The sequence below is a fragment of the Halteromyces radiatus genome (genome assembly GCF_025201355.1).
Source record: "Halteromyces radiatus strain CBS 162.75 chromosome Unknown BX664scaffold_3, whole genome shotgun sequence".
NCBI classification, from domain to species: domain Eukaryota; kingdom Fungi; phylum Mucoromycota; class Mucoromycetes; order Mucorales; family Cunninghamellaceae; genus Halteromyces; species Halteromyces radiatus.
The window spans coordinates 619401-631189 of NW_026251689.1; the positions used below are offsets into that span (position 1 = coordinate 619401).

Here is an 11789-nt window from a genome sequence, read left to right on the forward strand (position 1 = left end):
GAATGGAGAGATCCAATAGAATAATCATCATAAAATAAAAAGGAAGGAATAAAACTAAATAGATATATAAAAAAATGTCATAAGCATAATAAGAAAGATAGAAGGAATACATGATTATCAAAAAGAATCCCTATTCAAAATCCCGATGGATGCACGTCTTGAAGAGTCCAATAGAGTATTCTGTTCTTGTTGTTCATGCTGGAGATGATGATAATGAGGATCATCATTCGTATGTTGACAAGCATCAGGTTCAGATGATAAATGAGAAGTATTATCCATACTTTGGTGTTGAGATAATTGCATCATGGCAACAGCAGCATTCACTTCTCCTACATCACTTTTTTTATGACTAAGCACTTCCTTGGCAGTTCCATTGTTTGATACCATCGTATGAAGTGGAGGTAAGCGGATGTTGTTGTTTGTTGGTGTTGTTTTCACACAAGCTAATGATGGTTGCTGCTGTCGTGTTGTATATGATGTCGAAGAATGAACAAGTTGGTGAGTATATCCAGTAGTAGAGGCAGTTGTAATACATCCTGAAGAAGATCGCTGACGATCTTGATATTGTGATGTTGCGGATGGTTGATGTATCATTCCTGAAGTAGAAGAAAATGAAGGTCTTGGTGAGAGTGGTAAAATGATTTTATCATCTGTGGTTGAATGTCGATGATCCAATTTGAATTGAGTCGAAGGTGGTGATGAGATTGTTTTTGGACTAGGATAATGATAATATTGTGGATGAACATTATGATGATAAACATATTGTTGTGGATGTCGTTGTTGTTGAGAATAATAATGTTGATACGATGTTTGTTGTTCTTGTTGTTGATCTTGCGGATGTAATGGTAGAGGATAATAAGCCTGGGAAATTGACTTGTGCCTTGATTGAAAATCATATGGTTGAGGTGGTGGTGAAAACGGTATTGTAGATAGTTGATCACTGAAAGAACGCCATTGATATGCATGGTCAGGTGGATCGTGAAATTGCTGCTGGTGTTGATAATGGTGTTGTTTTGTAAAATGTTGAGTACTATGTCTTCGAATATGGTATGAGGAGTAAGGTTCATCTTCTTGAGGTAATATACGACGTTGTTGTTGGTCTTGATGATATGTCGTACAATATGGATCAAAGATAGGTGATGTGGGAGCCGTGAGAGAAATTCGTTTTGTTGATAAGGCTGGTGGTGGTAGTGAAGAATCTCGACTGTGATGGTCAGGTGGTGATTCACTAGTATTGGCGTCGTCTTCTTCTTCTTCTGTAGAGAATTTTCGTTTTCTTGTAGAAGTTCTAATATAATACATGGATAATTAGTAAAGAATATATATATATATATAAAAGAGTTTTTTTTTTTTAACTTACACTTGAACACGATGTTCTTTTCTGATACGAATACGTACACCTTGGTCAGAAAAAGATCTTGATAAAAAGGTAGCATCCAATAGTCTTGGCATTGTTTTTGAATTGTAGACTTTGAATACATTGGAGAAAACATGCATCAGGTTAACTGCACCAGTACTAATAAAGTGAAAGAAGAAAAGAAAAGAAAAGTCATGATGAGTAGAGAAATATGTTGATCAAAGTAAAGAAAAAAAAAGAAAAAAAAAAAAAAGGAAGAAAAAGGCGGACTTACGTTATGATTTCAAATAAGGTGAATTTTAACCTATATTCGCCTTCAATTCTAGATGATAAATCGCCAAAACAAAAGAAACCACCATCTTATATCAAAAAATAAATAAGTTATTATATAAATATAAATCAATATTTACCATTATCAGTAACATCTTTCAATTTATACATAGAAGATACTGTTTGACCAGAAAGTACAGGATGATCAGGTCGATATATTTCTTCTTTTGATGTTGGATTGGCTAAATTAACACTCATAAAAAAATAAGGATTTTGTAAAAAGTCTCTAATAATAAAATAAATAAATAAATAAAAAAACATAAATAAATGAAAAAGGATTACCGATTTTCTTGAGTAGAACCACTTTTAAGTTGAATTTGAATAATGGGAGGAGGTTCAATTGGTTTACGATCTATATAATGAAGAAAAGAGTAGTAGAATAGTCTACAATGGTAATTTTGAATCATCATCCATTGAAACCCATAATTATTTTCTTTTCTATTCACCTCTTTCATTACTTGTACTAACACGAGCTTGAACTGGTTGCTGTCGGAGTATCAACGAAAGTCTACTTCTGCATGAATGAAAAGGTTTAAGTTATATAAAGTTCCTTTTTTTTTTTATTATTTTATTTTACCCATGATATCTAGGACCAGATGAACATACTGATATATAATCATAGTTATGTGATATAGATCCTCGAGACATGATTGTATTAATATTTCTTTTTTCTTGCTATGATGATTATAGAATGAAGAAAAGAAAAAAAAAGAAAAAAAGAAAGAAAAAGAAAGAATTTCAAAGAAATGATGGCATTAAAAAAAATATTTATATGTTGTATAAATGCAGTTGTACAAGTAATTTATTTTACTAATACGGCTATTTACTACCACTATTATTACTATTACTATGATCATCATCATCATCATCATCATCACTACTACTAGAAGTGATGCCATTTCATCATGTCTTTTTTTTATTATGCCAATGTGTTTCCCATCCCCTTTTTCCGTATATGGTAATCGTGATACCACTGCTTGCTACTATTACTGATGATGGTGATAATAATAATAATAATGACAATAATAATAATGATGTCCGACCTCGACTTTTTTTTTTTTTTTTTTTTTTTTTACTTTTCTCGTGTTTTTTTTTTTTTTTTCATGTTGCTAAGTGTCATTGTTCATACTTGAAAAAGAATAATTTATTTGTTCTCTTATGAATGTACTATAGAAATTTATCAAGTTTAAAAAGGATGATCAATAAAAATGAAAGATAACTTATTGTAATCTTGCGCTTAGACCGTGTTCCTCATACCAAGGGAATTGATTACCGTCATTGTAACCGAGCCGAGAAACTCAGTTTTTCTTTTCATCTTGTGTTAATCGCATCCAATTTATGCTTTTCAGATAACATTGTTCTCTATATTTGTACTTTCCCTTTGAGTTAAAAATTTTTGTTAGATGAACGATTGTATAGTGAGAGAATAATCAATGCTAGATGTCTTTTTTTTTTTTTTTTTTTTTTTTTTTTGATGGAAACATCCTTAGTCATTCAATGTAGAGATTACCAAAAGTAGAGTATCACAGAGTAAGTGTCATGATCATGACATCCAAGCATGATGGCTGAATTACACCAGGCATATTCTTTTTTTTTGTCATCGTGCTTAATCATCATACCAAGCATTGTTATTACTATAAATCATTTATTCTTGGCTGAATGTATGAGATGATGTTAATGACGATGAATCATCCAGCCAAATGAAGGGGCAACGAACTCCGGTGTCTCCGTTTTCGACAAAAAAAAAAAGTGGCATTCTAAGAATGACGGGTAATCAGATTAGTCAAGTGTCAAAGGTAATCTAACTCCATTTCAAGAAAATCCGGATGTTTGGAAGTTGTCTCTCCCTTAAAAAAAAAAAAAAGATAAAGGTGGCGATCGAACAAAAAAAAAAAAAAAAAAAAAAAGGAAATACCTTTTCATATTCGCTTCTAGTTCAAAAAGTGACCTACATAGAGTTAATGATTGGTAAGTTGAAAAGGAAATCATCAAAAAAAAATCATTATTCAACATAATCATTGTTATCCTTTTTTTTAAATATATTAAGAATGGATAGATATATATATTAATTATATGTTATTGTCAATCTCCTGTCTATTCTTGTTACATAATAATAACTATACAAATAACAACAACTATAATAATAATAATATTAGTAATAAAACGGACTTATCCTCGGTCAAAATCATCGATCACCAATGCCGCGCGTTTCTCCCCCCTCTTTCTCTCCATTTTCGTATTGGTCTCTTTTTTCATTTTATTCATTTATTCTTTAGCTTTCATCCCCTGAAATGCCTTGCGGTAGTTCAATCTTGATTTATGCTTAATACACTGTGGCTTATCATTAGAAATTCTTTCCCAACAATTTTTTTTTTTTTTGACTCCTTCACTTTTTTTTTTTCTTGTACTGTTTTACTTTTTTTTTTTAATCCTCATGGCACCTATTACGAAACGAAAGCGAGAAACTGCGACTGTAAGTAAATAGTTGAATAGCTTATTGATCTAAACGATTTAGTTAGAATCTATACATTGATGAAATAATTAATATTTATTATATTATTAGACTTTGGATTTTAAGGATGTACGACAAAAAATCCGTAGTTTGGAAGCTGGCTTGAATGACAAGAGTAATCTCAACAATATTGTCGATTTGATAGCATTTGCTCAACCTGAACAACAACCTAAAGTTATTCATGCCGCGATCTATGCCCTTCATCGTGTATTTACTCATTTTCTCAGTCAAGGAGAACTACAAAAGGAAACTTTATCGACTTTAGCCAACAACAAGAAAAAGAAAACAATCAGTGCTATGGAAAAATATCAACAAGAACAAAAGGACAACAACAACAAGGATAAACCGTTATCAGCGGCTCAAAAAGTGACTTTGTGGCTTCGAGAACAATACCAGGACTACTTAGATATTTTACGGACACTTATTGATAATGATGAACCTGGGTTACAACTTCCTGCAATGAATTTGACGATGGCCATGGTGAGGTCAGAAAGTGAAGCAAATCAGCGGTTTGCCAAATCAAGATCTACTTTTGCCAATCCACTCTTTGGTCGTATGGTCCATGCTATGCTCACAAGTAGTCATTTTATTGGTCCTCTGCAAAAGGAATTTGTGGATAAATATGTCAATGTGTATGATGATGTACGATTTTACTTTTTCAAGGATTGTGCGTAAGTTTCTTTAAATTGAATGATAAAATCATAAAAATTTTCTCATGATTGTTATTCTAGGGAAATCATTGACAAGGCTCTATTGGTAAACAAGCAACAACAAAAAAATGGCAAACGACAAAAGACAACGAATGAAACACAACTTAGAACTGAACTTGATCAACTTTTAATCAACTCATTCAGTGTAGCAGAATTGATTACTTCTATGCCTACCGAATCTTCAGAACTTGATGATTTTTGGTCTTTACATCCCAATTCTAGAATTGAAGACAACAACAAGGATGGAAATATGGATGATATGGATGCAGTCCTTGGTGGATCTTTATCGGATGTGGAAGAGAACGATGATGATGAAAAATCTGGAAAAAAGGTCTTACCTTCATTACTTCAACTCAAAGTACACAAACGGGAATTTTCCAAAGGTTGGTTGGCTATCTTACGACTTCCCATGACTGAAGAATATTATCGACGGGTCTTATTGATTGTACACAAGAGAATCCTTCCTCATTTGAATGAACCTCGTTTGTTAATGGATTTTTTGACAGATGCTTATAATGTGGGTGGTGCTATCAGTTTATTGGCATTAAATGGTATCTTTACATTGATTACCGAACATAATCTGTAAGTATTATACATTATGGATGGTGATGATTATATTAACTGATTGATTATCTTCTTCTTCTAGTGATTATCCTGACTTTTACCATAAACTATATTCTTTACTGGACCGAAATTTGTTACATATGAAATACCGTTCTCGGTTTTTCCGATTGTTGGATATTTTCTTGTCATCAGCGTAAGTTGACTTTTTTTTTTAACAAAGTATTCTCGTTTTTTGACATGATTTTTTTTTTTTTTTAGATATTTGCCTGCAGCCTTAATCGCTGCCTTTATCAAACGACTAGCACGACTTTCACTCACAGCTCCTCCAGCCGCCAGTGTGATTATTGTACCATTTATTTACAATTTGATGAAACGTCATCCCACTTGCATGAAAATGATCCATAGTCAATCAGCGACACCTTCCACCGATCCTTTTGATTTTGACACTTTAGATCCTTATCAATGTCATGCCATCGACTCGTCATTATGGGAACTTCAAACGCTTAGTCAACATTATTACGCTAATGTCTCTACTCTTGCCAAAATTTTTACCGAACAATTCCTCAAACCAAAATACAACCTGGAAGACTTTTTGGATCATACTTATGCTACGGTAAGAAAATAACAAAGCATCAGAAATAGGACTTTTTTTGTATACTGACATCATTTATACTCTAGTTCTTCAAAACTGAAATTGAACGAAAACGAAAAAAGACACCTGCTTTGGCCATTGAAAAACCAACGGAATCTGTGTGGAGTCTTTGAAATAGTAATTATAGATTAGATAGATATCATATTCAATAAATAATTTATTCATCATCATTGTACACAAAAAATAATAATAATAATAATTATTCGACAAAGAAATCAAGGTGATAGATAGTATCCTTCTAATCAATTTGATTATTCTTGTTTCCCTTTGATTGTATGACGCCTCTTGATTGTTTCAACTTTGGTACATTGATGGCACTCAGTCTAGGGAAGTAACGATCAATCATAGATTGTACAATGCCTTCCAAAGAGGCTAATGAAAAAAATCTGCGGTGGTTCAAATTTGCGTAGGTTTATTTCTTTTTGGTGAAATTGTACCTGACTTATGGTTCTCTTTCTTTTTCCTTCTCTCTTTTTTTTTTCTCTGTTTTTTTTTTTTTTTTTTTTTTTTTTTTTTTTGTTCTCTTTTGATAAATCCCTCTTTATCTACATGCCATCTATAGCTACTAGTACTTTGATTTTAGGACTTCCTCCATTACTATTATGGGCAGCTCATGCAAAATCTTTACCGTTAAGTTACACTCTTCGGTCATGGTTATTGTTACGTTCACTTATCAAACGTGCTCAGCAAAACAAGTTCCAACCTGATCGTAAGTTGCATAAGTATGGTATTGTCGTGAACAAAAAAACTGATTACTCTATGTATTTTCTATTGTAGCATTATTCAGTATTCTTTCACAAGACCATCGATGCCTATTTGACGATATGGACTATAATCAACACATGGTAAAGAAAAAAAAAGAAAGAATAGAAAGGCATAATTATTTAGTGAATTTATTATTTTTATATTTTTATATTTATTATTCGTATATCTTTACTATACTTTAGAACAATAGGTAAAATAAAAAGATACATCGACATCACTGGAATGTTTTCTCTTTTTACTGATATGTTATTATTTATATATTATTATGATCAAGCTCATATAACAAGATGCTTGATTTTAGTCGAATCCAAGTGTTGTATACGATATTTTCACGTGTGATGATGGAGCCCAATCATGGTGTATATGCACATAATGCTGGGGTAGTGACATTATTCAAGAAGGAAATCCCGCCCTTTCAAAAATACAAGATGCAATCTCGAGTGTTTACTTGGTCGGAAAAATGGCTCTTCTTGGAACATCGTTTTGTTTTTACTCAAGCAGATAATACTCTGGTGGTGGCAAGTGCAGCTTTATCCAAAATCGTATTCAAGCGTGCTTCTGGCAAGACCGTGACTCCGGCTCATGTCCTTACATTATGTCTTCATGATTTGAATGATCCTTTAGTAGAAGAACGTCGTGCTCGTAATTGGAAGATTGCCCAAAACCTTTTATCTTTAGATACTATATTCAGTGATAATCATGATGCTTGGGATATCACATCCAAATTGTAACATATATTATATATATATATGTATGAAATAAAAAGTCCGCTTTCCCCCCACGTTTTTTCTTTCTTTCTTTTTTTTTTTTTTTTTTTTTTTAACTTTGTATGTGCTTATAGAATATGTCTACAACAAATGATGCTATGCCACATGTTAATGAAGAACATATTATACCCTCATCCTCCTCTCATTCCTCAATAAAGGCGACCAAGACTACTTCTGCTGCTGTTTCGGGTTGGATTGACAGCACTACACCACCATGGTCAAATGTTTCTTTTGATCAACTTTCGAAATATGCACGTAGAGCCTCAAGTTCTAGTCTTAATTTACTCAATGTGACATCTGTGCTTCCTATCATCAAGTCGGAAGATGCTGAACAACGACTTGTCGATCGTATACATAAAGGTAACATATATATGATATTCTATAACGTGAAAATGAATTTTTAGTTACTTTATTTCTTGTTTATGTTTAATAGTCCAGCGAGGATATGATAGGACACTCAAGTTATCATTGAATGAAGGTTCTCAAGGATTATCAAAGATATCAGATCATATTCATCGACGTGTACCTCAACTGGTCAGCCAACGTCAACAATTACAAACACTCTCGGAACAAGTACAATTGGCCAATGGTGATTTGGAGGATGCTCGACAAACAGTGGCTAGTATGGAAAGGATAGAATCATTTGTACGTATGGAAGAGATGATTCAAAAGTCTTTGGATTTGATGATATTACGGAAAAGATCTCAAGCATAGTTAGTTAGTGTTAGATAAATATAATTTTAGTATACCTTTTTTTTTTGGTTCAATAAAAGAATCTATGTATATAAATATGGATAAAAAAAATAATGCTTTATATATTTGAAATGATTATATGATGAAAGGTGTGATAAAAAAAAAAGCTATAAAATAATAATGATAAAAGGGGAAAATGTTCTAAACTAAAATATACTACAAGGAAAAGAAAATAAAAAAAAAATACTAAGACAAAAGGAAATCAAATAAATCTTATCTGAAAGAATTTTTCATTTCACGTAATGTATGTAAAACTTCGACAGGATCGCTTTTGCCAGCAATGAGTTGTAAAGCTTGTTCATTGACACGTAAGAATGGATTATATAATTTTTCTTGACCAATAGTAGAAGGTACAGTAATAGTTTTATCTTGACACCATGCCCATTTCGCCATTAAATTTTCATTATGAGGTTCCAAAGAAATGGCAAACTTTATATATATATAAAAGAAAGATCAGATCTAAAATCAGATGATTCACCATAATTAAAATTTTTTTTTTTTTTTTACCTTTAAATTTTGTTTTGTATATTCATGACCACAATAAACCCAAGTATCATCAGGTAATTTGGTAATCACATGGAATAAAATCCTATACATATCTCTAGCATCTCCTTCAAAGAATTTTCCAATACCAGCTACAAATAGAGTACTATGAAAAAAGTAATGAATTCATAAATAATACTCTCTATATATATATATTATATGTTTTACTTACTCTCCAGTAAAAACAGCCTTTTCATTGGTAGCAGGATCCACAACATAATAACAAACATGGCCTTTAGTGTGACATGGAGTGTGTAAAGGAGTGATTTCTAAAGAGCCCAATTTAAATTCTTCATGATCTTTGCATACATAGTTAATTTCAGGAATTCTAGCATCAGCACCATAGACTGCTAATCCTGGTTTCTTGGCTATATAATAATAACAATAATAATAATAATAATAATAATAATAATAATAATAATAATAATTCTATTAGTTTTTTTTTTTATATTTTTTTTGTGTCACCCTAATCCCAACCATTCAATCTTTTGCCCTTTTGATCACTATAACATATATTCTTCCCTCTTTATTTAATTTTTTTTTTTTTTTTTGATTTTTTACCTACGAGTTCAATATTACCACCCGAATGATCCCAATGATGATGAGTAACAAATACACTATTGATAAATATAGAAATTAATTAATATATATAATATAGAAACATATAAACAATTTTTTACCTTGATAATTTTGCACCAGTTTGACTAATGACATTTAAGATCTTGATAGGTTCAACAGGATCTATAACTGCAGCTTCTTTTGTTTTTTCGTCAATAAGAATGTATGAGTAATTATCTTCCAAAACACCAATGGGAATGATCTTCATATCGTCTTTTTTTTTTTTATTAGTAGTGCTAATAATTCGTAAAATAATAAAGTTCGAACGAGACTATGAATAAAGAAGTATACAGAAAAGATATAAAAATAAAAAATAAAAAAAAAAAGAAAAAGAATTTGAATAAAAGAAGAAGGGTTGTTTTTTTTTTTTTTTTTTTTTTTTTTTTTTTTTTGAGAGAGAAATAATAAAAATAGGTGAGATGGAAACTTCCATTGAAGAAAAAAAAAAAAATTGGGAAAATAGGTAAAAACAAAAAGTCCGAATTGTATGTAGACAATGTAACGAAACCTTGTTGTAAAAAAGAACAAACAAATAGGCAAACGATAATAAAGTGTCTCACCTTTTACTTGATATGTTTTATTGACAAGAATTAACAAAAAAAGTATCCTTTGTCACTCAATCATCACAAAAAAAAGAAGTTTAAATAAAAGATGAGGATTACATAGATGTATACGGAGTTGGAAATACTTTTTTCTTTTTTCCATTCATCATCCCTTGTGGATAATATATAATAATAATAATAAGATCAAAACAAGTATAAAAACAAGAAATAAAAAATATCTTTTTTTTTTTTTTTTTTTTTTTTTTTTATTAATCAAGATAAATTGGTATTTAAATAATCTACAAACATATCAGCTAAACGAGATGTATCCAAGGTAGTTCTTACTTTGTTAATCGATACAAATTGTTTCCTTAATCGTCTTAATTCTGATAATGTAACATTTCTTGATGGATTAATCACTTTTTGAGTTGCATTTGGTATCACCATAGGTAATCCACCTGATCCATATTCTCTTTGTCCTTCTATCACAGCATTGATCACTTCCAAAGTTACTCTATCTAATTCATAAACATAATTTGTAGCTGATACTGGTTTCTAAAATTATATATATATATAAAGTTAATAATAAATAATAATAAATAATAAATAATAAAATATAATTCTTTACCGATACTGTAGATAAATTGGGTGGAGGTGGTTTCTTTAATACAACAGCATCCCATATTTTGTCACCAGGAATTGATTCATCATCATAAATAACAGTGAATAATGGTGAATCCCATCGATTACGTCCTTCAGGTTCTTCATATCTAGTTACTAATTCATCAAATCTTTAGAAAAAAAAACATCAGTTATATATATATATATATATCATGATTTATTCAAAAACTTACACTTGTTCACTATAACCTTGTTCACCCAATAATCCATTCCATTCTTTTGCCATAGCTACAGGTGTACCAGCATGAATCACACAATGAGGTGTACTCAGAGCACGTGCCACACAATATAATTGATATCGAAATCCTTTGATATAATTCAATCCATCAGCAATTACTATATCGTCCTTACTTAAAAGTCTTTCCACTGCTGATAACATGGCTCCACGTGCTTTTTTTTCTTCTCTAGCATCTGAAATAGAAAAAAAAAGTATATTAGTATATTCAATATATCATTTATATATATATATATATATATATATATTATTACCTTTGTAAGCATCTTTAGAAATATGAAGAGATTCGTCATTAACAAGGTGGATTCGCATAGACTTGTTTTCTTCTTGTAATCGTTCAGTCAAATATTTTTGTACTTCAAGTGCTCTTTGTGTTTTCCCGCTTGAAGGGATCCCTGTCATAATAATAAGAGGCATTTCTGTTTTAAAGAAAAAAAAAACAAAAGGGAACAAAAAGGCCTTTTTTTTTTTCTTAATAGTAACAAAAAAAAAAAAAAAAAAAAAAGAAAAAGCGCGGACATTGAAACCATGAGTGAAAGACAAAGAAGGTTGATGTGGCTGGTTTGATGGAAGAATTTCATGCAATATTAAAAGATTATCATAATTTTTATAGAACGGGGGAAATATTCAAAATAAGATGATAATATGAAAAGGATGATGTGATTTAAATTTTTAATAAAGTAAAAAAAAAAGATCTCATTAGATCTTCGGTGATCTAAATAAATATATAATCAAAGTTTATTGGTTCAAAATTCTCCCA

The 11789-nt window shown here is 30.8% G+C and overlaps 7 protein-coding genes across 7 annotated transcripts; 3 read left to right on the top strand and 4 right to left on the bottom strand.

The window, feature by feature from the left end:
* Positions 1-5: 5 nt before the first annotated feature.
* BX664DRAFT_92755 (uncharacterized protein) lies at positions 6-1336 on the bottom strand. Its single transcript, XM_051549798.1, has one exon. The coding sequence runs from the start codon at positions 1300-1302 to the stop codon at positions 118-120; it is 1185 nt and encodes a 394-aa protein (XP_051401142.1). The 5' UTR covers positions 1303-1336; the 3' UTR covers positions 6-117.
* Positions 1337-1356: 20 nt separating this feature from the next.
* Positions 1357-1885, bottom strand: BX664DRAFT_371525 (velvet factor; the record flags this gene model as incomplete). Its single annotated transcript, XM_051548655.1, has 3 exons — positions 1357-1516; positions 1632-1716; positions 1768-1885. The coding sequence occupies 3 exons, from the start codon at positions 1883-1885 to the stop codon at positions 1357-1359; spliced, it is 363 nt and encodes a 120-aa protein (XP_051401143.1).
* Positions 1886-4068: 2183 nt separating this feature from the next.
* BX664DRAFT_327913 (CBF/Mak21 family-domain-containing protein) lies at positions 4069-6343 on the top strand. Its single transcript, XM_051544505.1, has 6 exons — positions 4069-4160; positions 4251-4870; positions 4931-5491; positions 5556-5666; positions 5732-6086; positions 6152-6343. The coding sequence occupies exons 1-6, from the start codon at positions 4122-4124 to the stop codon at positions 6236-6238; spliced, it is 1773 nt and encodes a 590-aa protein (XP_051401144.1). The 5' UTR covers positions 4069-4121; the 3' UTR covers positions 6239-6343.
* A 291-nt stretch (positions 6344-6634) lies between these two features.
* On the top strand, positions 6635-7672 carry BX664DRAFT_327916 (uncharacterized protein). The gene is made up of 4 exons (XM_051544506.1): positions 6635-6834; positions 6903-6970; positions 7073-7080; positions 7165-7672. The coding sequence occupies exons 1-4, from the start codon at positions 6675-6677 to the stop codon at positions 7619-7621; spliced, it is 693 nt and encodes a 230-aa protein (XP_051401145.1). The 5' UTR covers positions 6635-6674; the 3' UTR covers positions 7622-7672.
* Positions 7673-7711: 39 nt separating this feature from the next.
* BX664DRAFT_384230 (uncharacterized protein) lies at positions 7712-8448 on the top strand. The gene is made up of 2 exons (XM_051549168.1): positions 7712-8017; positions 8091-8448. Exons 1-2 carry the CDS (start codon positions 7735-7737, stop codon positions 8369-8371), a joined length of 564 nt encoding a protein of 187 aa, XP_051401146.1. The 5' UTR covers positions 7712-7734; the 3' UTR covers positions 8372-8448.
* Positions 8439-9779, bottom strand: BX664DRAFT_371532 (hydroxyacylglutathione hydrolase; the record flags this gene model as incomplete). The annotated part of the gene is made up of 5 exons (XM_051548656.1): positions 8439-8839; positions 8918-9059; positions 9126-9321; positions 9515-9570; positions 9634-9779. 5 exons carry the CDS (start codon positions 9777-9779, stop codon positions 8624-8626), a joined length of 756 nt encoding a protein of 251 aa, XP_051401147.1. The 3' UTR covers positions 8439-8623.
* A 589-nt stretch (positions 9780-10368) lies between these two features.
* BX664DRAFT_327922 (chromatin associated protein KTI12) lies at positions 10369-11521 on the bottom strand. Its single transcript, XM_051544507.1, has 4 exons — positions 11284-11521; positions 10968-11205; positions 10742-10904; positions 10369-10668 (listed from the first exon to the last, which is right to left on the bottom strand). Exons 1-4 carry the CDS (start codon positions 11444-11446, stop codon positions 10387-10389), a joined length of 846 nt encoding a protein of 281 aa, XP_051401148.1. The 5' UTR covers positions 11447-11521; the 3' UTR covers positions 10369-10386.
* Positions 11522-11789: the final 268 nt, after the last annotated feature.